Source organism: Magallana gigas, chromosome 9 (assembly GCF_963853765.1).
Source record: "Magallana gigas chromosome 9, xbMagGiga1.1, whole genome shotgun sequence".
NCBI lineage: Eukaryota > Metazoa > Mollusca > Bivalvia > Ostreida > Ostreidae > Magallana > Magallana gigas.
In genome coordinates, this window is record NC_088861.1 from 30,300,705 (window position 1) to 30,328,011 (window position 27,307).

Sequence of the window (27,307 nt, forward strand, 5' to 3'; positions counted from 1 at the left end):
AATCCCTTAAATAAAATACAAACTGCTACCATACAGAGAATTCAGGATCTACGTTTATGAACTCACTGACAATTAAGGAGTATGGAATTCCTGTATTTCAAACACTGACATTGTTAATTGTGTTTGCTCTGGTTGGTTTTCTCTAAAGTTGTCTTGTGTCTGTGTAAGGGGGGGGGGGGGGGGTTACACTTATGATTTGTATAACCCAATAAATAAGTGTATATTTATCTTAGTCTAATACAAATTTATTTGTTAATTTAATCAATATTGTAAACCTAAAATTTACCAGACAGGGAATTCAGGATCTACTGTAACATTAATTTTATGAACTTACTGACGAGAACGTATATATATATATATATAAAAAATGGCATGTCAAAATCTGACATTGTTAATCGTATTTGTTCTGGTCATTTTTTGTAAAGTTGTGTATGTGTAGGGGAGGTGTTGCACTTATGAAATCTACGTATGATGTATAATCATGGAGATACGTGTATATTTATCTTTAGTTTGTATAGTTAACATTTATTGTTTATTTTAGTCAAAATTGTAAAACTAACATCCCAAGATGATTTATATATGTACGTTATAATTATTTCAACGAAGTTAAAAATAAACACAATTAACTAAATCGGTGTCTCAATTCAATTCAATTCTTTATTTCTTTAAGCTTTACAGCTTATCAGTATGACATATGTATAACATGAGGTGGTAGTGTATTTAGTGTCTCAATCTTAAATATAATATGCTGCCTAATTCATTACAATGTAATTTGTTATAATTTTACAAGCATTTGTCAGATGCCAATTTTGCATACATGACTTATCCAAGTTTGTTCTCGACACTCTCGTTTGTCCAACATATTCAAAATCATAAAATAAACGTCTTTTAAATGATGCATACTTATATATGTAGGGGTATTTATGGTGAGTGGGGGCATTCAGCTCGCCCTCTCCCCTAAAAATGTCAAAATAAAGTTAAATCATAATCTTTTTGGCAGCTTGTGAGTCTTACTAATCAATTTTTTCAAAACCTACGAGATTTTTCTACATGACAGATTTTAACGGTATATTAAGAAAAAAAAATCGTTGCTTTAATGACGTAACGTTTAAGTTAGAAAACCCATTTCATTCACGCTCCCCATGGATTCAAATGTGACCAAGCAACCACCTTGGAGTATTAAGATAAGGTCTTGTGATACAACTGGCATGTGTTTATTATTAATTTTAAAAAACTTCATTTACATCATTCAACAAGATTTTATTTTCTGTAAAAGCTGTTTATTTAGATCCTTTTTTCAAAGGTAAAAGGATCTCTGCAAAGTAGAAGCTTTTGTTGGGTGTACTGTATAGATCTTTTTAAACCTTTAAAAACTTGTAATTCGATAAATATTATCCCGACAAGAAATATCACAAAAGTCTAGCTTTGAATACTTCATTTTTACCATACAAAATCTCTAGAATCCAGAACTTCTGCCTACGATCTTCCACTGCTAATGGATGTAAATATAATACGTTTACAGTAGTTGTCCTTTGATTAATACCAGAACTAAATCATTTGTGGAAGATAATGGATACATTGGGACGAACAATGCATAATGGAATCAATTTTGTCAAATAATAGTCTCTCTGTTGTATAGATGGGTTACCATTAAAAAGTGTAATAGAATAGGAAGAATGACCACAAGTAGACTCGAACCCAGGACTCTTCTCTCCGATTGTTTAGATGGGATATCAATGATGGTATGTTGTTCATGACTGTATACCCTGTTGCCATTCTCAAGAGATGCACAGACATATATTTGGTGCTGACTGAAGTATAAAGGGAACCTAGTGTAATTTCTGGTCATCAATAACAGGGTCCTCTAAACAATTATTGTTTAGCTATAAAACTTGAGAGTAAAGGCAACTGTCTTACTAATATTATGAATTTTAAACGTATTCTTGATATGCTGAGAATTCTGTGTTTTAATATATGGACATTAATTTATCTTGGCAGACATAATTCTAAAAATAAATTGATTATCATCAGTACTGCTTGGTACCAAGCATTTCGAACATGTGAAAAAAGACGAAAGACATTGACTTGGTCAAGAGGCAAATGTATACATGTATAAAGAAGGTGGCATTTGAGTGGCACAATGACAAGACATTGTATCTGGTAGATAAGAATTGTATATTATGGAAATTTACCTCGTAAAATGATATTAGGGGTAGAAGAACCAATTAAAGAATAACACAGATCTGCCTCTTCAACAACATTCAATTTTAATTGAAATCAATAGCTTGTAAAACTTTTGACACATAGGCATGAAAATACAGAAAAAAATATACATACTTTTAATATTTTAAATATATAAAATATCAACAAGGGTATAAACAAATACTTAATGCATCACTGTCAAGGAAAACCAACATTCTATAAATAAATCGCTAGGCTTTAGGGAGTCTACAGTCCTCCCTATATATTTTATCACAGTGTGAAACACAACTGGACGGATTTTCACATAAACAAAATTAATAGGCGATTAAACCATGGAATGGGATTTGGCTACATAATGCTATGATAATGTATTGCATACCAGTTAAAAAAAAACATATATATATAAGAATCACATTTAAATAATATAAAACCATCAACAGTTTTTTACTAAAGATCTTGGAAAATCAGATCTATACCAGTCAATTAACTTTAATCAAAACCACTACTAAAACAGTCACAATTTATAGAGAGAAAATTCAAAACTCTCCAGCCACACTACATTGTTCTTTGTCATTTAATACGGCCATATAGTGGCAGTCAGTCCGCGCAGAGCCCACCTCATGGGCGGAATTCCCTCCTTCTTGATGTCGATTTCCATGATGGGGTCACGTGGGGCAATTCTGGATGCATACAAGGGACATTGGAAGGAGGGCTCCTGTAGGGCTGGCTTCTCGTTGACTGGGTAGCACTGGAGATGGAGGACGGGGAGAGGGGCGTATCCTTGGCGCGAGGCCTGGTCCTGGAACTCATTGGTCGTCTTCTCGATGGAGCAGCCCCATAGGTGGATTCCGTGGATGTAGACACCCTCTGGTGGAGGTTGGAGGAGCTATTAAACAAGAACATTTAAGTGGCTATTTTTATTGATCTATATACCAGTACATAAATAAAATTTTCCTTGAATATCATAGTCAGACAAACCAGTACTTTATGAATCCCTTTTATTAAAGCAGCTACTGTTATAAAATGACCTTAGTATGCAAATTGTCCATTCATTTCCTAGAGCACTAGTTGTGCTCTCATACAGATCAAATGTACTTACATGTCCAAAGTCTCTGAATGTGGTGTCAGTCTGGAAGGTGAACTGTTCAAAGTTGCCTGACCTGTCCCCACAGTAGTTCTTGATGGCCTCCTGCTTCAGCAAAGCTAGGAGTCCTCTAGGATTGAAAAACGCTCCTAGCCAGTAGGCTGGCATTGCCTTTCTACCCTATAAACATTGAAATCAAAATAATGTTAAAAAGAAATACATCTTGAATTGCAGTCATTGATGCTAATAACTTTAACTGTTTATGTACATGGTTCCAATTTTTCCAACCCCTGCTCACGCATTAAAAGTAAAATAACATTAGCCAATAAAATACCAGTAAATGTTAACACAGGCGAAGGTGATATACTAATTGCTCTGTAAACTAAAAGAACTGTATATACCCGTACTCTTATAATGATTTCATCCCTAATTATAGTCAGTTTCAATCCTCTAGCATGGCACAAAATGATTTTTAAAATAATTACAGTCTTGATGAATTGTATTGGTCATCCCTAGCACTTTGCTAGAACAGTGTTTTAATATAAATAAAAGAGTTTTTTTTTTACCATGCTGAGGATTTTCTCAAAGTGTTTCCAGCGGTCCTCCAGGTCACGGAGCCACTGGGCGGTGTTGTAGGTGTAGGGTGGTGCCGTGGTGCCGGTCATCTTACACCAGATCCTGGGAATACTCAGGTGGTACAGGTCGTCCGCGGCAGACAGATAATGGTCACTCAACTGGTCACCCATTACATTGTTCTCACAGGCGTTTCTTATTGTCTGAAAACCACAGCAGTTGTTTTTCGTAACAAAATATGTTTAATTGTTTTGAAGTAGGTATTTTCATATTGTCACAACCGAACATTTCGTTGTATGGTCCCCCATTGACATTTAGAGACTTAAGGAAATATTTAAATTTAAAATCACATTTCAATCTAAAGTCTCTGTTATAAAAATATAAACTCACTGTGAGGGTGTTTCTGACTTCAGTTAACAATTGATGTAGAATCTCGCACTCCTTCATGATGAAGTCATTAAAGATGGGGTAGTCTCCTGGCAGCTTACGGATTTTCTCCACAACAAACTCGCGGAAAGACTGGAAGAATGAAATTATTTATATATATTTAAATAAATGTCAAATATTTCCTAGATATTGAACCAAGAAGATAATACATGGTTATCTTGTTCTAAGCAGTTTCATCATTATTACTGTTACTGTATAATGATTAACAGATTTCTAAATTCTTGTCACCATTTGTCATTTTAACATATTAGATTTTAATTGTGTGTCCAATAGATTTTAGGACAAAAAAGAAATGGTAACTTCAGAACAAGAAAAAGTATTGAAAATCAAATAGCAAGGTTGAACATTAATGTACTCCGATCCCTTGTCTAATGAGTACCTTGCTACTGTTGCCGATTTTGGGCGTTTTCTGCAGCAGGTCGTTGCAGATCTGCCACAGCTCCACGTCCTTGAAGCGGATTTTGTGGGTGGCGTAGCTGGCGGTGGAGAAGACCCCCTGGTGAACCACGGATGGGTTGTTACTAGTTTTACTGATTCCTGCCTGGGCTGGGCCTGAAAATTGAAAGGTTAATCTTCATGAAAAACTCGAATTGTAAACTAAGTACTGTATTTTCCTTGTTTTAATGTGAGTATACTTAGTAATTGATTCTATGATTCTGCCATTTTTTTTATCATGCAGAATCCTAAAATATCTACCGGTAATTGCAAGTGCCAAACATTTTTGTAATGCAATATATATAGTTCACAACTGTCAGAAAAACTAAAGCCAGATTAAAAAAATCTGTGTAGGGCATTTCTGGAAATTTTATGCAGATGTCAATTCCTTCCTCAAATTAACATAATCTAAATAGGAATTTATAGAACATGAGTACATGTACTTCATATGCAGCACAGAACAAATAGTCCTTCACAATGTCTGGCAGATTAATCAAATAAACATGATAACTTACCGTCGAACGGGGTGGGTGGTCGCGGGAACATCTTGTGGGACAGGGTCACCGTAGAGGGCATGCTGTCGAACACCTTGTTCAGCCGCGTGAACACGTACTGGTCATCTCCAAGCAGGGTCTGTCAGGGAAAAAAAGCCATTTTTATTTCATTGCAAGGTCAACTGCAGCTACATCAAACATTTGCTGCACAGCTTTTATTCTTTTTTATTTCAGATGAATAATTGTCCTAATGAGTGCTATAGAGTCTATTTAAGTGCATTGAAATATGATATATGAAACATAATTTCAAAACACACTTTGCATAATATCTTTGATAGCTTTAATGCCTACTATATATCAAAATGTATACCATTAAATAAAATCATAGTGCTTTTAATGCTATGAAAAAAAAAGTTTTAAAAAAGCAGGTGACCACAATTGTGCACATTTATTATTTATACACTTCACACTGGAGAGAGAGAGAGAGAGAGAGAGAGAGAGAGAGAGAGAGAGAGAGAGAGAGAGAGAGAGAGAGAGAGAGAGGAGAGGAGAGAGAGAGAGAGAGAGAGAGAGAAATAAAGGCCGGGGACAGAGAGGGAAAGAAATAAAGAGAAAGAGAAGTAATTTTATCTTAAATTTGGACTCAATGAAAGTTAAATTCATCTAGTGTATAATTTTCATCCAAAATGCAAATTGTACTTGTCCGATATACTTGTACATGTATTAAATAAATATAATTTTGTATGCTAATTTAAAAACACAATAAATACCCTTCAACCAATGAGTAAAATTGATTAAAACTTCATACATTAATTTTTCTATTAATTATTATCCTCTCCCTTAATCCTGTACCCAAATATAAATATTGAACATGAGCTATAATTGAAATACAAATTTACATATATTGACAGTTAATTACATACATAAATATAAACTGTTTAATCCGATGTACCATGATCTTCACCTCGCAAAAAATGCACAAAATTTAATTCCTAATCTATAACAATTTAATCTACAACTCGATCCTTTCATCGTGACAATCCTCGGTTTTAAGTACACAAAGAACTATATATGATTTTAGTCAAATTTGGCCCCCAAAATTCGCAATTTTTAAAATGATTCAGGTACATTAATTTGTTGTGTTATTTTATAAGAGAGTTGACATGAAATATGTTTTTCACATATTTATTTGATTTATATGCACTCACTGGCATTATATGACGTCAGAAGTGACGCTATTTTTATAATTCAATCAAAATCAACCAACAATTGACATTTTTCTTATCTTTTTTCGAATGGGAAATATAGAGCGACTCTTTGAACAAGAACGAACCTTTTGTCACTTATAAGTTTTGGAAAGATACATCTTTGGTGAAAATCTTTTGTTTGCTCAAGAAGTCGCTCAATGTTTCCTTAAAGAAAAACTGCCTCAAAACAAGCCATTTTATGCTAAAAATGAGAAAATGGCGGGAAAAGGTAAACTTTATAATGTCATATTTTTAAATTGTGGGCACTAAAATCAAAATGAAAATTATGAAACAACTTCAAATGTATATTTGTACAAAAAAAACAAAGAATTACAGTAAAATGACAATGTTCATTTTAGGGGGCCATTTTAGGCTCAAACCATATATAGTCCTTTCCTCAATGTGAACCACACCTGGGTTGCCGAGGATGAAACTATGTATGCTACATTAGAAACTCTACATCATTTCTAAGTGTGATTGCATTCCTATAGATGAGTGTTCTAGAACATAACTCTCTGAATAAACTAGTAACTAAGGACTGCAAAGTCTACGAGGGTGTTTCTTGGAAAAGCCTAGATGGGGTTACCTCTATTGGATGCGGGCCGCCCTGATATTGCAGCGTTCAAATAGACACAAAAATTTTCAAGTCGACAAAAACTCATTTCTATAAATGTATGTCTCTCAATTACCAGTGCATTGACAAAATTCTAAAATTTTCATTGATCGTAACTGAGATGGATTTTTTCCCCCTATTCAAGCTAGCAATTTTTTTTTTACATTTATAAAAAGAATATTTCAAAAAGGAAAAAAATGTACTAAATCTACATAAAAATAAGGGCACTAAACTTTTTGAACTACTGAATAGATTCAAATTTCAACTTGAAAATGAAATTATGGTACACATTGTATATGTACAAATACATGTACATATGTATGAAAAATTTAAGACAGATGGGAAAGGAACTCCATTAAATTTACCTGGTCCAGTAACACAGTCAAGTGACATCAAAATGGCTATTAAAATTGTGAGCTTAAATATATAATTCCAAGCAAGTTGCATGCATTAAGCAGCCATAGTGATATACTGCAAGGTATAATTACACTGAGTGAGGCTTGTGTGATATATCAAAAACATTAATTTGTAATGATATATATATATATATATATATATATATATATATATATATATATATATATATATATATATATATATATATATATATATATATATATATATATATATATATATATATATATATATATAAAGTCAAAATCAGCTACAGTAGTCAGCAAGTAATATAGTAGCTCTGGGACCCAATCACTCCAAGACTGGCAGGCAGAGGATAACATTGTGTTTGACATAAAAAGCAGATCAGTTGATGAGGGACATAAAGGGAATGGACTGTTTGGAATGGACTGTTTGCCTTTTAGTTGTATTTTGTCTTGAAAATGGGGGGGGGGGGGTCAAATAGAAACATAGATTTTGGAATAGGACTCTTAGAGAACCTCATGTACTCATGTGTTGTTTCTGACATGACAGCTTAGATTTAAAGTTTAATTTGAATAATTATTCAACAAAGATAAAATGAAAAACAAAAATATTTTACACATGAATACATTTTGTAATGGAAGAAATGGGATTGGGGTGGGAAATTTACTAGGATCACAGCATGAAGATTTATATATTTACATTTTTCATGCAAAAATATGAAAATTTTAAGTGTTCACTGTTCATGCATTTTTGATCTATAATCAAATTGCAGGACTAGGAGCAATTAAATCTCTAAAAACTTTGGTATACTTCTCAATATAAAAAGTGCACAGACCCCTACCTTTCTTTTGAACTACAGGATTCAAATTCATAAAAATTAAAATATCCCCCGAAAAAAATATTCTCTCTACTTGACATGTACATTGTACAAAATCAAAGTAAAATTTAACGATGATCTAAAAAAAAAAATCTCTCCAAATTCAGAATATCAATAATCTAATTTTACATTTCAATGAAACCATGTTCTATAAGTGAGAGGAAAAAAATGAATAAAAGATCAGAGTCCAGTTGAAGGGATTCTAAATTTGCTGGATTAAGCTATGTTCTGGTTTCAACCATTGTTTTAAAAAAAATATCAACATGAGGTGATGAGTTAAGGGGAGTTAATCGTAGTAGTAACATGTTAAGAATTATTTTGGCTATGGTCACACTTTTTTGCACACTGTTATTTTGCCTACCGCACTAAGTTCATCCTGTTAGGCAAGGAAAAAAGACAAACAAATGAAAAAAAAAATCATTCAATTCGATAAAAAAGCATAGAAAAAATTGCATTTCATAATTAATTAATACAATTAGCTCTACGTAATCTAAAAATTTAAAAAGTTAAAATTTTAGTGTCTTCTAAAAAAAAAATTGGCTTACAAATTTGTATCATTTTTCAATTTTTATTTTTAGCTATGCTTATTTTCTTAAATAATTTCAATTCTGTGCACAGCTTGCAGGATAAAATGTACAAGTATGCATTAATAATAGACAAACCGTATTAATCAAACTCACAAGTGACTGTCGAAAATGAAATGAAATTTTTCCAATCTCAAATGAAATTAAAAATTTAAAGTGTCTCTGTACCAAATTTGGATGAACATATTTTTTAACAACAATTTTTCTGGGTCACTCTATAGATTAGTTCATTCCCCCCCTCCCCCCAATATAAACATAAAGGAAGATATATATAGATATACATCAACAGAGCACCATGAAACAGCTATCCCCGACTAGAAAAGCTAGCCCCAGTAGTTCCACTGAATAATTGTCGAAAGAGTGAAAATGTTCGAAAGTGACTGATATGCAAACAGGCCAAAAACTGAATTAGTGATGAATAATTGGGGCGCATGACTTACCACGATGGTCTGGTGTATGTGACAGCCCTCGGGAACGTCCAGATTGTGATTCGGAGCGCCATCTAGTGCCTGGATCAGGGTGTTCAGCCGAACATTTGGATCATAGGAAGCTTGTGGATGACGGTACTTCACTGCAAAAACATGAAATAATTCATGAATATGTTGCAGAGGAAAAAGAAAATTCAAGAGGCAACGGAATGTATCAACTTTCAAAGACTAACTTATAGGACCACAGATTGATTCAGATATAGAATTACGGTAATAGAAATTAACATTTTTAACATCAATAGAGTTTTGTACATATGACAGCCGCAGCTAAACAACAATAGCATTCCGGATGCAGACGGGCAGACAAATACTCAAGGCTAATTTAAGGAGGCTGGGTGGTCAATAAATCAACCATTAGATCTGCCTTAAAATTTGAAATACCATATTTTTGGCCACAAACTATCATTTGGATAAGAAAAATTCAAATAATTTAGCTTTTAGATATGCTATATTTTCCTACAGAATTCTTCTTCTTTAGGAGATTAAAATAGTCTAAAATTGGCCACGACCATCGAGCCCTCTTTAATGGCTTAATATAGGTAGGTTGTATATTTATAAACAATACCAAAGAACTTACGTCCTTTGACCTCGAAGTCCCTCTTGAGGGCCCCTGAGGACAGCCAGAAGTCCACCATAGCACACAGACTTTGCTGGTCATAGAAGTCTGTCACATGACTGCCGTACACGATCTGTCAACGCGAAATGAACAATAAAAGATTGCATGGGAAAAGCACACACAAAATTATTCTGGTGGCAAACTACATTCCATTGAGTAAATAAACACACACAAATGTTCTTGTTCATGTAAATTTTCAGACATTCTAATGCAATCGATAGGATTTTAAAACTAATGCAAAATATCATGGCCGTGCAGGGATTAACAATTTAAGGTTTACCATTAAATGTAAATTAAAAAGTCTCTTTCTAAATAAGCTCTACTGATCAACTGATAAACAATCAATCTTATAAAATTCATGTTTATCTAAGCTGGATCGAGAAAAAGTGGTTACCAACCTCAGCGACCATGTATCTGATGCCGTTGTAGGAGACGGAGCGAGAATTCTGGGAGCCGTCGGGCGCCACTGAGATCAGTGGTTCCTTGAACTCATTCTGAACGATTGCAAGTGCCTCCTGTAAAAAATTAAACAGTAAAATGTAAAACAACCTTGTTCTACAAAACAAATCAATTATTAAAGAATATCCTCTCAAGAAATAAATCCAAAGATGCTTGATAACCCTTTTTTCTTTTGCCTATTTTTTCTGGTTTGCAAGAAAATTAAAACATGCCAGCATGCGACCATTTATTAGTCTACCTGCCTTGTCAGTAAATTGGGAATAAAACAGCTGGCTTGAGCAGTTGATGTCATTTCTGACAGTTGTTCTCATACCTGACAGTTGATGTCTTACCTGTAGACAGCTGTAGCCAATGTTGAAGAAGTCCTGGGGACAGTTCCAGCCCCCCTGTCCAAACCTGGCCCTCAGCTGGATGGCCGCGTGGAGGAAGCACAGATTATGCAGCATCACCGGCCACTCTGGGCATGACGACTGTTTGTGTATGTCAGGCTCAAACCAGGAGAACGACCGAATCATGCTGTCCTTCATCACCTGTCAAGGTCAACCATGAAAGGTCAAGGTCAGATTTGAAATTTATCATACGTATTTTAATGTACTTCATTATTTTTTATCTAACACCTAATTTTCACAGATTTATTTTTGATTGAACTTGATTCTCAAAAATCAACTGTCTGTTGAAGTTAGAAACATGTTCAGCCACACTTAAAATACAACCACTATTTTATGCATCCTTGAAACTCTGAATTTTGCAAAAAGAGCCTAAAATTATTCTCCATGAATAATAAAAAACCAAAGTATAATATTAATTTTATCATGATTTATATTTATTGTATCCTTAGGTTCAATCAAATTTGAAAACTTCTAAAAATTAACAAAATCATTATCAGTTCATTCATGAGAACTTAAGGCAACTGTACCTTTGGTGTGTCGACCACAGCCTTGATGGAGTTCTGGAGCAGTCTGACTGGGATGACCTCGGGGTCGGCCTGACACGCCACCCATAGGCGGAATCCCTCAGGGTTGGGCTTCTCCACCAGGAAGGACTCCAGACTGTTCAGGACGTTGGGCGCATTGTGAGCATTATGGAGGTACACCCAGGATCCCTGGAAGACAGGTTAAATATAGTGTCAATGTTAACTCAAGATTTTTAATGATGTTTTCATTGTGTAAAACACAATTAAAAAATTTGGATTTCATTGTTTCCTAAGGACAGCCTGCGTTAAACCACTGCCCTGTAATTAAGTAAGAAAGTGACAATCAAAAATCTAAAAGCTAATGACTTTCATTCATTTATCAAGAATTATAAACTTTAAATTCCTAACAGGCAAATCAGAATTGAGCTTAAATAACTTCAAAACTGTTCAAACTGCCTACAACTAATGCTGGGTAGTGAATATGAAAGTTCAAACGTTTAACAATTAATTTCAAAGTCCAAACTGTTTCAGCATAATTTATTGAAATACAAAGACCAGACACCATCCACCTTACCTCTGCGATGGCTCTCTTGATGGTTTTCCTGACCTTGCTGCGCGTGGCCTGGGAGTTGTCCGTGATGGTGACCATCAGTCGCGGTGCCTGTCGCCGCCCGGAGAAGTCCAGGAAACGGCTCTGGGCGGCCTCTGCCTCGAAGGAGTAGAGCAGGAGGATGGGGAGGGAGAGGGTGGAGGGGAGAACAGGGGCGCTCTGTTTGTACATCACCGACAGGTCCAGTCCCATGTCACCATAGTACCTGTCACATGTGCAAGACAGAAAGCTCGTTAATTCCAGGTATTTTCATATTTTGTAAAATTTTAATCAATAATTAGCGCAATACAAGGCATTTTTTTATGCTTGATTTTTTTTTCTTTCCTGAAATAAGAAATGGATTCAATATTATAGATACAAAAATTCATGTACCGGTGTCATATAATACCGGTCTACTTTTTTTTATCTTAAAAGAAAAACATTGATCAAGTTTGCAAATAATCTCATGTACATGCACACCATTGTAAATCAGATACATGTATGTAAACCAATCTTTATTTGTGTGCAGGGAATTTTCACAAATTTAAAATTCATGAAATGAGTCGCAAATATTTCTGATTATAAAGAAGTCCTTAAATGCCCTAGCTTTTTAAAGCTTTAATTCTACTTATAAAAGTTCCGAAAATAAGTCGCCACAAATTAGTTTGTCACTTGTAAATTGTAAAATAAAGTTGTCATGAATAAAAATTGGTTAAAATTTACAGTATTATAGATCTGTTTGAAATGTAGCACTGATCAATACATATATTAAATAAATTTCCCTTTCCAAAAAATTGACTTCATTTAAGAGATTATCAATTATCAGGTTGATTAATACAGACAATTATAGTGAATGCATGTGCATGTACAGCAACGTAAAGATGACAGTTAATTTATGTTAACATTGTACACAGTGCCACCTAGCAGACCCGAATGTTTGTAGATTTCTAGAAATTTCCCCACCACCCATCTCTCTGTACTATGTGGTTTGAATCACCCTACTAAGTTTTTTATCTAATTATTTTCGCATTCAATGAACTGATCATCAACATCACAAAATCTAAAGCACACATTTCCAGGAAAGGATTTTATATATAGCCACAAAGGAAGGAACTGCACTTTTGGGATTTTAAATTGTATTCAATTTGTAAAAATCCAATAAAAGCAATTAAATAGGTATATGTACACATTCAAAACTAAGCTGCAAGCAATTGAATTTGGAATTCAAATTTTTTACCTTAAAATTGAAATAATTTAAGAATATATAAAACACATAATTTAAAAATATAAAACACATAAATTTCTCAGGAGATTATCTGAATCCTAGAGTCACTCAAAACACAAATCTACTCAAAAGTTTTCTAGCTTCAAGCTAAACAGTACGTAAAATCAAATCATTTACATTAACCTTGTAAAAAAAACAAGACTTTAATGCAACAGCAGACACGAGACAGATGCTATGCATTCTGGGAAGACAGTGTATTTTTTTTCTGGAGGGGCACTGTGGCTGCCCCTCCCATGCATCACACACCCAGCTTACCCCGTGTAATCCTGCTCTGGGCCCTGGAGAATGCTGATGAAAATAGCGCAGGAATTAATCAATGATGAAGCTAATTATTAGTAAGCTATTGATATATCTTCCTGTTCTCTCTCTCTCTCTCTCTCTCTCTCTCTCTCTCTCTCTCTCTCTCTCTCTCTCTCTCCACTGACAAAAAAGCCAAAGTCTACAGATCTTTCTCTTCTTCTCTTCTCTCCACTTTGCTCTTTAAAATACAATACTTTAAGAACAGCATGACAACTAATTTTTATACTCTTCTATTATTTTTTTTCCATGTCCATGCCTGTCAATTTTAATATGTTCTTGATCTTTATTTCAGTAATAATCCCAATATCTGAGGCTGTACGCCATATATCTACAATATGTTGTTATTGACAAAATTCTCAACATTGGTTTTAATTTTACAACATATACCGTAAATTCCTAATTAAATGCCAGGAATTAATATCCGGGTAAAATCACAAGAAGTATCCTTCGCAGATTTTAAAATCTCGCCATTACATGTAATATCCGAGAGTTGAAAACTATAAGAAATAAGGTGAAAAGTTCCACTTTCGCGATTTAATATTCTCCCGATTTATATTTGATACACACCAGCGGGATCGCAGAATTAGGTACTCGCGTAATATAAGGAATTTACAGTATCACAAACCATGCACACAACCACTTAAAAACAGTTAAGTTAAACCTTACTCAGGGGACCAACAGAGAAAATAAATCGTACAGCACAAAAATAAAAAAAATCAAATTTGTGAGCATCACCCAAAAGTCTCTTCAACATTTTGTATTAAGACACTGGGGTCAATAAAACTTCACTGATAGAGCCAGTCTTCACCTCACTTTCCTCCACCCAAATATCTAACACGGTGTTAATGTTAAATCACCTACCCACTATAGTCCTTCTTTAAATTTACATTAGACCAGCTGAAAGTGCAGACACAGTGATCATAATATAGGAATACAAAATATAGACCACTTGTTAAAGGTTTAATAGGCAGTTAGATCTTTCTTTCTTTTTTTTTTTGAGGGGGGGGGGGTTGGGGTTGAGTTTTAGGTATAAAATGTTGAAATTTATTTTACAAGCATCTTGAAGGGAAAATTTTTTTTACTGTTCGTAGAATTTTCTTTTAGTTAAGAGGTTAATGGGGAAGGAGGGGTGGGGCTCAAATAGGGGGGTGAAAATTTTTAAAGCATATAAATTTATATACAAGTTTATATGGTGAGGTTACTTGACTATATATTGTAAAGCAATATAAAAAATGCATTCATATATATGTGAATTAAAAGTGAAAAAAAAAACCAACGAAAAAAATAAAATAACTGTGAAACATATCAGAGAAATTAATGAGGATTCGATCATGCCCAATGTGGCGGCAACTTACTTCTTGCCGAGCACCCTGTGTATGAATACGGTGGAGGCCTGCATTAGACGGTCGCTCCTGACCGCACGCACCACCAGCAGCCGCTTCATAGGGGCGAAGTCCTTGCTGTCCATCTTATCGGGGAGGGGCACCACTCCATCTCGCGGCCATCTTTAGGCATGCGTTCGAATTTCTCCTGGAACCACTCGAAGTGCGTGGCGAGAACCTGCAGGTTGTGGAACTGGTCGTCGTGCATCCAGTCGAACGGCTTCTTCATCTGGACAATCTTGCTGTCTGGGGGTTGGGTGAAGCCAAGTTTAGTCATGACAACCGCGCTGTAGTTTGGAGAGACCAGGAATTCTCGCTCACCCGGTCCTATGTTACCAAGGGAATCCTCAACCTAAGATTGTAAAAATCAAAATTAAAAAAAAAAATTAGATAACTAATGATGAAAAATCAGATAATCTTTTTTCCTAACATCAAAGATTACACTCAATTTTTGAAAAAATAAAAGTTTTGATGGAATCCTTCCCTAAACTCTATCCTATTAGAATTGTAAATATCTTGCCATCCACCAGGGTTTAATTTTTAATGTGATATTTCTTATAAATATTTATTGATAATAGAAATGCTTATTACAGCTGGTTACCTCAATAGCCAACAGCAGGGTGAATATGAATCTGTCTCTCTCCAACAGGCCCGGGCAAATGTAGTGTACGCCATGTGTGTGATCTTCTCTTGAGTTTCCTCTGCTCTCTGAGCCCTGAAAAATTGAATATAACCATCACAAAATCATAAAATGTGTGATGCAATACGATTCACCAATCTTTGGAACCCCCAAAATAATTGCTTATAATTTTTTCGACGTCCATGGGTACGTCGATTATTTCATTCTTAATATTACATGAATGTAACGAAAAAAGATTATGTTTCATAATCTGTTGAGTATGGTAGTTATTGGTGATGCATGCCCATGAAATGAATGAAAGATAAAACCATCACAAATATCAACAATTTCACAAAGGGGTATATTCTAATATATTGTGCGATAAGTATTCACAACAATGAACATTAAAATATCAAAATGTACTTAATTATGTACAGATCAACCAATCCTGGTGAAGTCAAAATGTACATGCAAATAGTTTTTCAAAGGCGGATCTTATAAAGGATCTTAATGTAAAAAGTTTAATATACTTTTGTTAAAAATCTAAAAGTCTTAGAGTTGATTTGTACATCAAATTTTTGTTCAAATCTAGGGTACATGTAACTTTTGCAGATGACACGTAAACATAAATTTTTGGCAGAAATGAATTACATATTATTTTGAACATGCCAAATTGCATGCATTGCTAATTATGAACAATGAATACACATCTTGATAATTAACAATGAGTAGCACTCACTCAAAGCCAAGAACCAGCCACCTAGAATTAGATAGTAGAGGGAGGGGTTGACTATGTAATGAATAACTATTGGCATGCACATATGTGACAAGGAAAAAAACCAGAATCATTCCCCCACAAATATATTTCAAAGATTATGCAAAATCTAGGATTCATTTAATTTGGTTTTTAAGAAGGGGAAAATCAATTTTTCAAAGTTTTTTGAAACTTTTAATAATCATTATTACTGTGGATTAGATTTCTTAATTTCGAAAAATTAAACCACAAAACGAAATCAATGAGCTTTTGTAAAAAAAATCTGCAACATTCTGTAAATTAAATATTTTAATTTCTGTACCAATTAACTCCAATCACTGGTGGTCATTTTTCAAACAAATTGTGTAACATAGAAATATTTAATTATTTAATTAATTCACACTCATCCGATTGACCTACCTCTCAGAGTGGGCAATGGCGGAGTCGTAGAGCTGCTGGAACTGATGGTAGGATACCTGGTATAGAGGGTTTCACCTCGCGTAAAAACTGCATCACATGGAAGCACACTGCTCCCCTCCGTGCAAACTCGCGCGACAACTCTCGGTTCCTGGTGTTTGTGGCCTCGTTAGACTCGACTCGCTCTTGGCTGAAAAATGTTAAATTCTCCTTGATGAAATCGCCTTTTATAAACCCTTCTGACTGATATTTCAATAAAAGCAGTCTCAGAGAAATAAACAAAAAATTTGAAAGTCTTAGAGTTGATTTGTACATCAAATTTTTGTTCAAATCTACATGTAACTTTTGCAGATTACATGTAAACATAAATTTTTGGCAGAAATGAATTGCATGTTATTTTGAACATGCCAAATTGCATGCATTGTTAATTAAGAACAATGAACCTTACAAAGACAAAATTCCTTGAATTTTAAACAATATTGAATGAATAAACATAAAATTCAGTTTAACAGAAGAAAACTAATTGTAAAAAAAATATAGGTTAAATTCTTTTTCTTTTCGAATCAAAGAATTTTTTTCATTTACTTTCATTGGAGTTTCAGACTTCCCATACATTATAGAGAAGATAAGCCGTTATTACCTATCCAGTGTTTCGTCGTACTGTTTTTTGAGCTCGGCCAGTTTTTTGGTGGCGGGGAGTTCGTTCATCAGTCGGATGTCGCTGGACAGACTCTCCAACATGGACTTCTCTAGTTTCTCCATCAGCTCCAAGTTCTCTTCCCTCTCCTGTAAAATAAACAAATGGAATATATGAATTTCACTTTAAAAATCATTTCAATCACAACCAATAAAATTTAAAAGGATATTTCTTTCTTCCTCCCTGTCTCTACAGTATAAATCTAGTAAGTTACTTATTAAAAGTTTTAAAAGTTTCTAAATCTGATAAACAAATGATTTTCCAAATAGATTTTCCCTCCAGTTCTTTTTTTTGAATGAAATCCCATCCAGTTTACCTGGAACATGGACACCCTTTCTTCCTCCAGTTTGGATTTTTCCTGGAAGATGAATCTGTCCAGCAGAGTTTCCTCGATGTCCGCGCGGGATCGCTGGAAGAAAATGACCGAGGTGTACGCCGCGAGATGTGGTGGTACAATGTGTGGCTCCACCGTTATGTGCAGGAACAGGCGGAAACGTGGATTACACTCCACTTCATGATCTTCCACCTAAAACAGAATAAATAATGGAAAAATTCAATCATTCTCGTTAATATTTTACTTTGTCCAAAAATTACTCCATATTTTTTTTTTTAAATCTTTTTTTTTTATGAGTCCATTATATTTTTAAAATTAAAAACTTTGACTTAAAGGTAGGATTTTTTCATGTTCGATAAGGATAATGACAAAAAACCCAAACATAATTAAAACGCATTTTATAGTTTAACATGGATGAGCAGATTTCCTCCATAATTATGTACATGTTGTGAATAAATTAATACTTGTCCGATAGACTTACAGTGATCTTGAACTTGAGTTTGCCGTTGATAAACTGTTTACAGCTCTGGATGGCGTCACGGAACCGCTTGTCCTTGGCCAGCTGTTTGGTGTCGCAGTCGGTCACCAGAAGGGGGCAGCCTTCCGCTAGACAGTTCTCAAACTGAGACCGAATCTCCTACAAACACGGAGTAACAACAGATAATGACCCCTCAAACTGAGATGGAATCTATTACATGTACATATGTTAAATATACATGTAGGTCTTAAGAGTTACAGATCCTGAACCTAAACTTTCAACAAGTATTGTGACTTTTTAATCAATAAAGCATTTTGAATATCAGGAATATAGGCTGATCAATAAATTCATCCTTTTTGCCACAGAAACACTTAGCAGTACAAACTTTTAGAACTTGCTACACTTACATGTCTTACAGTGAATTCAGTTTACGGTAACTTTTCTGGATCTAGACCCCCTTTTGTACTTACAGAGTACTTGACCTCCACGAGTCCGGTGTTTCCATAGAAGTTCCGGAGCGAGAGAGAGAGAGAGAGAGAGAGAAAGAGAGAGAGAGAGAGAAATGGAAAGAGAGAAATGCATAAAGACAGAGACAAGGAATTATAGTCAAATTACACAACTAGTCGAAAAATCCAATTTTTTAAAGAAATTGACAGTTGCTACGGTAACTTACAGGTTTGTACAGGAAGGTGATCAGCTCTATGTTCCTGAACAGTTTGTTCCTGGGCATGGGCAGGCCATGGAACTCACACACCTGCATGAAGAACTCGCCCATTCTCTTCCTGTTAAATGTAAAAATTTACCACAATTTACATTGTTGACAATTTTCAAAATTTCAGTGGTGGCAGCAGACATTTTAAAGAATTAAATTTTACCTGCTGTATGACTTTACTGAAAATTTCATAATTTGATAATCTTTTTCTCATATTCCTTAAAAATTCAGAAAGACTCTTTAGGAAGTAGCATTACAATTAGAAGTAAATTGAGGAGGCGTTTAGAACAAGACAAGTACTAAAAATTCCTTATTTTATGCAAGTACTTAATCCCGCAATTCAACAGTTTTGCATCAAATCGCGAGATAATAAAATTGTAAACACCAAGTTTTTTTATCATAGTTCTCTTTAGTTTATAATATTATGTGTCCAAAGAATAAATAAAATCCGCAAGATGTATTTCATGCGATTTAACGCGGATAAATATGAATCTACAGTATGTAGCGTACCTGACGTCGATACTGGCGGGTCCGCAGTATGCCAGGAAGGCTTAGACGGTCACACAGTTGGCCACCAACATCTCGTTACAGTCATTCTCCTTCACATGCTTCATCCACGGCGCCTCCTGGGGCTTTAGACTGGAAAAAAGAAAAAGGCTCTCCCAGAAATGAACAAATTATTAAAACAGTGTAAAATATACTACATCACATTTACTACCATCCATTCAAATTTTTGTTAAATTGATTACAATACAAATCCCCAATATTAAAGTTTTAGAATTATTTGAAGTGATTTCAAGATGAATTAACAGCTTTCATCCTCTTCCTATTTTCATAGAAAATGAAAACAAATTCTGTTTATCTTTTAATATTGACAGAGATCTTAAAAATTGTTACCTGTCGACCATTTCTGTGGCGGCTTTGAGTCGTTCATTCATGGACTGTAGCTCCATCTCCAGGGAGTGTTTCTCCACCACCGATTGGTCGAACTGTTTCTGGAGGCTGTTCACCGTGTCCTGTAGGCCGGGCAGGTCTGACTCTACATAGTCAGGCTCTGGCTCAGGGGTGGGGGATCGCTCTTCCCTCACCTAAAAGTAGGTCAGTGAAGTAGGTCAAACATAGAATAATAAAAAATTGTAATACATCTGATTCAAAACAAAGCCAAGCTGGAGAGAGAAGTGGCTGATTTGTTGTCCGGACTGACTATGAAGGTTCACCATCCGGTTGGATCTGGTCTAGAGGAATTCAAAGCTGACGAATCAAAACTCGATGAATGCAAGAAAAAAGAACCAAGCCCAGAGCAAGAGAACAAAAAGGAGACCTGTGATGAGAATCCAGATTCATCCACAAGTATCCAGACATCAGACAGTGCCATCATATCTTCCAATAGCTCGCCTTGTCACGATCTCTGTGTGGAGGAGATGGAGAAGTTGAACTTGTGTTTGAAGCAAGACCTTAGTTCAGCAGAGGAAGGGAGATGTAGTCCAGAGGAGTACCTGTCCATGTTACAACAGGTGCTTCCAAACGTTACTTCCATCACCAAGCTCAAACCTGGCCAGCAGGAGGATGGTGTACAGTGTGGAGTGGTGTCATCCAGCACCCACACAGATTGGCCTCCAGAGAACGAGACTTCAATGAGGGAGGGTCCCACCCAGGTCATGTGTAGGTCAGCTGCTGAGGTGGTGAACATGTGTGATTTGTCTGTAGCTAAGAATGTGGAGTTTCCTTGTAAGCTTCACACAGAGGAGGAGAATGATGTATGTATGGAGCAGTCTGGTGAAGTAGTGGAGGAAGAGTGTACAGATCAGGATGAGTCGTGTTTCTCCAAGGATGATCTGGATTTGGAGGAAGTGAGTATAAATAGAGCAGGGGATCAACATAACTACTGTCTGGGTCAGAGTGATGGAGCAAGGTTGATCAGTGATGGAGGTACACGTTATGTAAATATTTCTCGGGGATCTATGACCAACGTTACAAAGAAACGCAAAGTCTTCTGTTTTTTAAAGTCTTGAAAATGAAGCACAATTTACCAAGCTCATATTGTCTAAAACGTTGTCAAAATCTGAAGAGAAGCTGAAACATGCTGTAAAACCTCCATGGAACAGTAAAACCAAAGTGGATCATGGGAAAGCGGGAAGTGTTACACTATCCAGAATCCCCAAAGCCTGTAAGAGCAAGACAGGCAGTCAGTCTAGTTTAAAACAGACACAGGATAAGTCCAAGTCTTTGGAAACAAAGCCAGAAAAGATTAACAAAGAAATGGATGGAGAAGTTTGCTCGAGTGACTCTCTTCAAGAAATTGGGAATGATAAAAAACATCATCGTGCCAATAACAAGAGTACAAGTAGAACAGAAGATGTCAAATCAAAGGAAATTCATCAGAAACATCAGTCAGTACATCATAGGTCAGACAGCTCTGAAAAACGAAGAAACCCAGAGCAAGCCCAGAAAGTGTTGTCTGAAATTAGAAAGTAGACTCCGGTGTGCAATCCGTCCCAACAAATGGAGGAGTGGAGAACAAAGAACCCAGTGCTGCAGACTCCACCAAACCTCCACCAAAGTGGAAGAGCAAGAACGCCAAAAAGGGCAAAGGTCGGCGGAAAAATCGTTGGTGAAGAAGTTGAGAAACATACATTTCGGTTATTATTGTGTATTATATATGATTTTTAACGACTTTTCAGCCCGTTTTTCAATCAGTTTTATGCATAATTATATTCAAGGACAATTTCGTATTAATACACGTTTTTTGTAGAAATTTTATTTTTGTTAGTAAAATTAGTTTTTGTAAAAGTGTTGTTTGAATTTTTATGGTATATACATGGGGAAATTTATCTGATGTAAGGAAATGAAGGCAACTTTGGTACATGTATAAGCAATGTTTGAGAGCTTTTATGTGGGTGTATGAGCACAACTTCTTTTGAGTTTCAGAGCAATTCTTGACATTGAAATAGCACATTGTAATACAGTAACTGTAAATTCCTTATTAAGGACACACGAGACCTTCCTTAATTTTATATAGTTTTCCTTGATAAATTATCCCTTATTTATTAACATTTAAACCTGTTACTTCCCAAAACTTCAGGGTACATTACCAGGCTTTTTCGGAGCTAGAATATTTAGAAAATAGCATGCAAAATGCATTTTAATGCTTATAAATAGTCATATTATATATTTTCAATTAAACACTTTGTATCTTAATTTAAAAAGTATCATATAACATGAAAACATAATTAATTTATATTACTTAAGTGGAAATCTTCAAATTGTGGAGATGGGAAAAAATGGAAGATATGTCGCGCCTGACCTTAAACGTGAGGAATGAATATCCACGTAGATTTTAACATCTCACTTTTATAGCACAGTTTGAACTATGAAATTTAACCCCCCCCCCCCCAAAAAAAAAGGTGCTAGTGATTTTATTGTTACAATGTACTCGTGTAAATAAGAAATTTTACACAATTGAAATATATTCTGCTATGTTGTATTCTATAAAGACTTTTTGACAGAAAGCAGCTTCAATTCAGATACCGGTAATTAAAAGAACATACCATGGCATGCACATTGTATAGTAAGAAGTACGCCTTCCGAATACACGCTAAATTGTTGAAAAATGATTTCCACCAAAAAATTATACGCACATACAGAAGTTGTCTTTCAAAACCAGAAATACTGTCATGTTTTCATTTAGTTAAGTTTGGATTTTGATTAATTTTTTTTAAATACTGTAGAATAATGTTGAAGTTGTTTTACATAATTCATGCAAGTAGATAAGTTTATTTTCAGAAATACTAGTATATCAAAAGTAACGCCAATTTAAAACTGACTTGGGTCCGTTTCAGTTAATGATCTAACAGTCAAGCGTTTTACACTAAAGTGAATAAACGATAAATTGAATCAGTCAAAACTAATGTGAAAGATAAGCTTTGTATAGTAAGGCAATCTGAACCTCTAGGAAAGTATTGCGGGTCAAGTTAATAACGACAAAAATCACCACTTCAACAACATTTAATTTTTATTGAAATCAGTATAGCTAGTAAATTTTATGACACGTTGGCAAAAAATACATATACGTGTACTTTAAATATTTGAAATGTAAAAAAATATCAACAAGGGTGTAAACAAATACTTACTGCATTACTGTCAGTGAAGGCCAACATTCTATAAATAAATCGTTATGTGTTGGGGAGTATCTAAATCTTTTTAAAAAAAAGAGTGAAAACTTAACTGGACGGATTTTTGGAATGGCTACATAATGCTATGATACAATGTATTGCATACCAGTTAAAAATTAATGCAAAAATAATATACATGATGTTGATGAAGAAATATTAGTATTCTTTAAATGTTACATAGGACAGTCCTAGTGTTCCACATACTTTTATTTCTACCTGTGCAAAAGCTCATTCAATCTATTCGGGGATTTTCTAAGGCTAAAAATAAAACACAAAATTCCCCAGCAATGGACGACTTTAACGGGACATAAAAAAGGTAAGTAGACACTGTTGTTAAACAGATACCTGTACGGATTTAAATTGTATTTTACTGCAATGAAAACAAACACGAAATATCGTACTAAAATACTTCAATTTTCAGTAAAATGGCTATTCAGAAGATATCTGAGTCGGTGTATATGGGAATGTGTCTTGAGATGGGGACCCCACAACAAGTGGCCTCCAGGAGAGATATACGGGACATTGCAGAGATGTTGAGAAACAACGAAATGTTAAATAGACCGTTCACAGTAATGCTCAGTGGGAGTGGCAGAGAGGGGTTCAGATTGAGTGGATCAGACGTGGACTACATGTGTTGGCAAAATAACCACCGAGTGATCTGGGACTTCTCTCAGGTACAGTTTTACAGCACACAAGAACATGCAATGATTCTCTGTGACAGTTCTGAGAGTCCACCAGGATTCACTTTACTATGGCTACCATTAGAAAGAGCTAGTCATGGAGTGATATCAGCGTGTGTAAGGATGCATGGAATGCTTTATATATCAAGTTCAAAGTACAGAGAGGTGACATGTTCTATGATTCTCTCTGATTCTACACCACACGGACCATGTAGTAGTGGATTATATAATGGTGAATTAGAATACGATAATGCCCATTGCTTTGTCAGTGATTTCTGGCCTCCGTCTGCCTCCTCATGGATAAATAGGTGTCACGCATGGCCCCCACCTCATGTTGTAAACGATATAATTAGAAATGGGTGTCACTTTGTAGCTATAGGACACAAATCGGGAAATCATACGGACAACGAATGGAGAATTTCCTTTTCTCGGGCGGAATACAAACTTGTGTATTCAATGAATCACACACAATTCTTAACATATGGATTGCTAAAACTATTCTTAAAGGAAATCATTAACAATGGATTAAGAGATGGAGATAAACTACTGTGTTCCTATCACATAAAAACTGCTGTTTTCTGGGCTATTCAACAAAATGCTCTACCTCACTGGCATCCAAACAATCTCCTGCTCGGTTTCTGGGTCTGCTTTAAACTTCTCCTTAAATGGGTGTACGAGGGAAATTGTCCAAATTTTTTTATTCCAGAAAACAACATGTTTCTGAACAATACATATGGTGATGCACAAAGGACATTATTTAAGCAGCTTTATAGATTGTATGAGAAGGGTATAGCATTGCTTCTACACAGTCCCTCCATCAGTTCCTACATCATTAATGTTTTGTGTAATCCCAGACTCACTATTTGTACCGTTGAGCACTCTCTGATCTCTGAGGTTGAACGTGATACGGATATTTTTAATGAAATCTTTAGTAATGATGCAACAGGCCCAGTAGACCTACGGATATGCAGAAATTACCTACATGTTGTGGAACAGTCAATAGGTTTACCCCTGACACAGTATCACATTGTCATGTTACAGAAACTTACAGCCACCGTCCTTCAATGTATTGCGTTTATATTACACAACTTGTACACTAACACAGGTTTAAACAAACAGTTGTATATTGTAGATAAAATGGCTTGTCACATGCTGAAAATAGCTGCTAGGTTTGGGTGTGTGTCTGATATGTTATACATTGCCGTGTATTATTACAAAACATTCAGATACAAGGAAGCTTTGTCAGTTATAGATATCACAAAGGTCAGGCTAGCACAGCCATATATGATGTATGATAGACATGTAGACAGAGAGAGGTATACCGAGGCTGTAGGGGGACAGTCCTTGTCTACAAAGATGAGACAGGCTGTAGCACAGGATATCACATTTAACAATGATATCTTTTATATCAATGAAATAATGCCAGAACAACATTCTAGTAAACACAATTGGCCTTTCTTGTCTATTCCACCCCTCGTAGTGTTGTATATGCTAGAGTTTTTGTGCTCTAGACATGTCGACACAATGAGAGCACAGAGAGCTTTAGATGATCTACAGATCCTAGTCCACCATGATCAGGGACAGTTAATACCTCTATTATGCAGAGACATCTCCTGGGAGATCCTAGGGATCTGTCAACAGATCACAGGGGACCTCCAGGGTGCCCTGTTCTTATACCAACAGTCACTAAGACAGAATCCATTCCATAAAATACAAACTGCTACCAGACAGAGACATTTATGAACTTACTGACAAGCAATTATGAAAAAAAATGCATGTCAAAATCTGACATTGTTAATCGTATTTGTTCTGGTCTTAATTTGTAAAGTTGTGTATGTGTAGGGGAGATGTTGCACTTATGAAATCAACTTATAACCATGTAGATACGTGTATATTTATCTTTTATTGGTTATATTAGTCAAAATTGTTAAACTAACATCCCGATTTTTACAAAAGATGATTTATATATGTAAGTTATAATTATTTCAACGTAGTTAGAAATAAACACAGTTTACTAAATTAGTGTCTCAATTTTAAATATACACTTGTAATATGCTGCCTTAAATCATTACAATGTAATTTGTTGTAATTTTACAAGCATTGGTCAGATGCCGATTTTGCATACATGCCTTTTTCTAGTTTGTTCTCGACCCTCCCATTTATCCAACATATTTAAGATCATGAAATAAACGTTTTTTAAATGATGCACACTTATATAAGTGGGGGTATATAGGTTGGGTGGGGGCATTCAGCGCGCCCCCTCCCCTAGAAATGTTTAAATAGACGTAAATTAAACTCTTTTTCGCAGATTGTGAGTCTTATTACTAATCAATTCTTTCAAAACCTATGATATTTTTCTACTTAAGATAGATGTTTAGAAGAAAGAAGAAAACCCGTTGCTGTAATCATGTTTAAGTTAGAAAACCCATTTCATTCATGCTCTCCAATGGTTCAAATGTGACCAAGCAACCACCTTGGAGTTTTCAGATTATGGTCTTGTGATAAAACTGGCATGTTTATTTTTTTTTAAACTGTATTTACATCATTCAACAAGACTTTATTTTGTTAGAAGCTGTTTATTTAGATCCATTTTCAAAGGTATAAGGATCTCTGCAAAGTAGAAGCTTTTGTTGGGTTTTCGATCGATTGATTGTTATTCGATCAATTTTTAAATATAATCACGACAATAAATATCACAAAAGTCTAGCTTTGAAGACTTCATTTTTACCTGCTAGCCTTTTTACCATACAAAATCTCTAGGATCCAGAACTTCTGCCTACGATCTTCCACTGTTAATGGATGTAAATATAATTCGTTCACAGTAGTTGTCCTTCAATTAATACCAGAACTAAAATCATATGTGGAAGATAAAGGTTACACTGGGACAAACAATGTATAATGGAATCATTGTTGTCAAAGTATAGTCTATCCGTTGCATAGATGGGTTACCAATAAAAGTGTAATAGAATAGGAAGAATGGCCACAAGTGGGCTCGAACCCAGGATTCTTCTCTCCGATTGTTTAGATGGGTTACCATTGACGGTATGTTGTTTATGACTGTATACTAGTGCCATGTTGCCATTCTCAAAGATGAACAAACATAGATTTGGTGCTGATTGAAGTATAAAGTCTAATTTCTGGTCATCAATAACAGCGTCTTCTGAACAAGTATTGTTTAGCTATAAAGTTTGAGAGTAAAGGCAACTGTCTTACTAATGTTATGAGTTTTGAACGTATTCTTGATATGCTGAGAATTCTCTGTTATAATATATAGACATTAATATATTTTTGCAAACATGATTCTAAAAATAAATTGATTATCATCAGTTCTGCTTGGTACCAAGCATTTCGAACATGTGAAAAAAGACGAAAGACATTGACTTGGTCAAGAGGCAAATGTATACATGTATAAAGAAGGTGGCATTTGAGTGGCACAATGACAAGACATTGTATCTGGTAGATAAGAATTGTATATTAT

At 35.1% G+C, this 27,307-nt stretch overlaps 3 protein-coding genes and 1 long non-coding RNA gene across 5 annotated transcripts; 1 reads left to right on the forward strand and 3 right to left on the reverse strand.

Moving 5' to 3' along the window:
* Positions 1-2,292: 2,292 nt before the first annotated feature.
* On the reverse strand, positions 2,293-15,063 carry LOC117691419 (dynein axonemal heavy chain 5-like). 2 transcript variants are annotated; one of them, XM_066071359.1, is made up of 15 exons: positions 14,940-15,063; positions 13,540-13,572; positions 11,985-12,225; positions 11,414-11,599; positions 10,830-11,027; positions 10,437-10,553; positions 10,000-10,111; positions 9,375-9,505; positions 8,712-8,726; positions 5,257-5,374; positions 4,686-4,858; positions 4,250-4,378; positions 3,853-4,062; positions 3,302-3,466; positions 2,293-3,088 (listed from the first exon to the last, which is right to left on the reverse strand). In XM_066071359.1, the coding sequence occupies exons 1-15, from the start codon at positions 15,050-15,052 to the stop codon at positions 2,777-2,779; spliced, it is 2,253 nt and encodes a 750-aa protein (XP_065927431.1). In that variant the 5' UTR covers positions 15,053-15,063; the 3' UTR covers positions 2,293-2,776. The 2 variants fall into 2 exon arrangements, with proteins under 2 accessions (XP_065927431.1, XP_065927432.1); XM_066071360.1 differs by lacking the exon at positions 13,540-13,572 and having other exon boundaries at positions 2,294-3,088.
* Positions 15,064-15,179: 116 nt separating this feature from the next.
* LOC136271882 (uncharacterized) lies at positions 15,180-18,770 on the reverse strand. The gene is made up of 8 exons (XM_066072459.1): positions 18,736-18,770; positions 18,524-18,539; positions 18,269-18,424; positions 17,770-17,979; positions 17,397-17,542; positions 16,760-16,946; positions 15,568-15,681; positions 15,180-15,318 (listed from the first exon to the last, which is right to left on the reverse strand). Exons 1-6 carry the CDS (start codon positions 18,768-18,770, stop codon positions 16,763-16,765), a joined length of 747 nt encoding a protein of 248 aa, XP_065928531.1. The 3' UTR covers positions 15,180-15,318; positions 15,568-15,681; positions 16,760-16,762.
* Positions 18,771-18,938: 168 nt separating this feature from the next.
* On the reverse strand, positions 18,939-20,098 carry LOC136271393 (uncharacterized). The gene is made up of 3 exons (XR_010709309.1): positions 19,875-20,098; positions 19,488-19,616; positions 18,939-19,047 (listed from the first exon to the last, which is right to left on the reverse strand). It is a non-coding gene; the product is annotated as an uncharacterized lncRNA (long non-coding RNA).
* A 3,435-nt stretch (positions 20,099-23,533) lies between these two features.
* LOC117691416 (uncharacterized) lies at positions 23,534-26,508 on the forward strand. Its single transcript, XM_066071362.1, has one exon. It carries the CDS (start codon positions 23,575-23,577, stop codon positions 25,570-25,572), a length of 1,998 nt encoding a protein of 665 aa, XP_065927434.1. The 5' UTR covers positions 23,534-23,574; the 3' UTR covers positions 25,573-26,508.
* Positions 26,509-27,307: the final 799 nt, after the last annotated feature.

Coding starts and splice junctions, on each gene's coding strand:
- LOC117691419 (XM_066071359.1), bottom strand. CDS start 15,052: ATGGACAGCAAGGACTTCGCCCCTATGAAGCGGCTGCTGGTGGTGCGT. Junction 12,226..13,539: donor CCAGAGCAGGATTACACGGG/GTAAGCTGGGTG, acceptor CACATGTGACAG/GTACTATGGTGACATGGGAC. Junction 4,859..5,256: donor ACCACCCACCCCGTTCGACG/GTAAGTTATCAT, acceptor TTCAATTTTCAG/GCCCAGCCCAGGCAGGAATC.
- LOC136271882 (XM_066072459.1), bottom strand. CDS start 18,770: ATGGAAACACCGGACTCGTGGAGGTCAAGTACTCT. Junction 17,980..18,268: donor AACTCAAGTTCAAGATCACT/GTAAGTCTATCG, acceptor ATTCTGTTTTAG/GTGGAAGATCATGAAGTGGA. Junction 17,543..17,769: donor AAAGGGTGTCCATGTTCCAG/GTAAACTGGATG, acceptor TTTATTTTACAG/GAGAGGGAAGAGAACTTGGA.
- LOC117691416 (XM_066071362.1), top strand. CDS start 23,575: ATGGCTATTCAGAAGATATCTGAGTCGGTGTATATGGGAATGTGTCTT.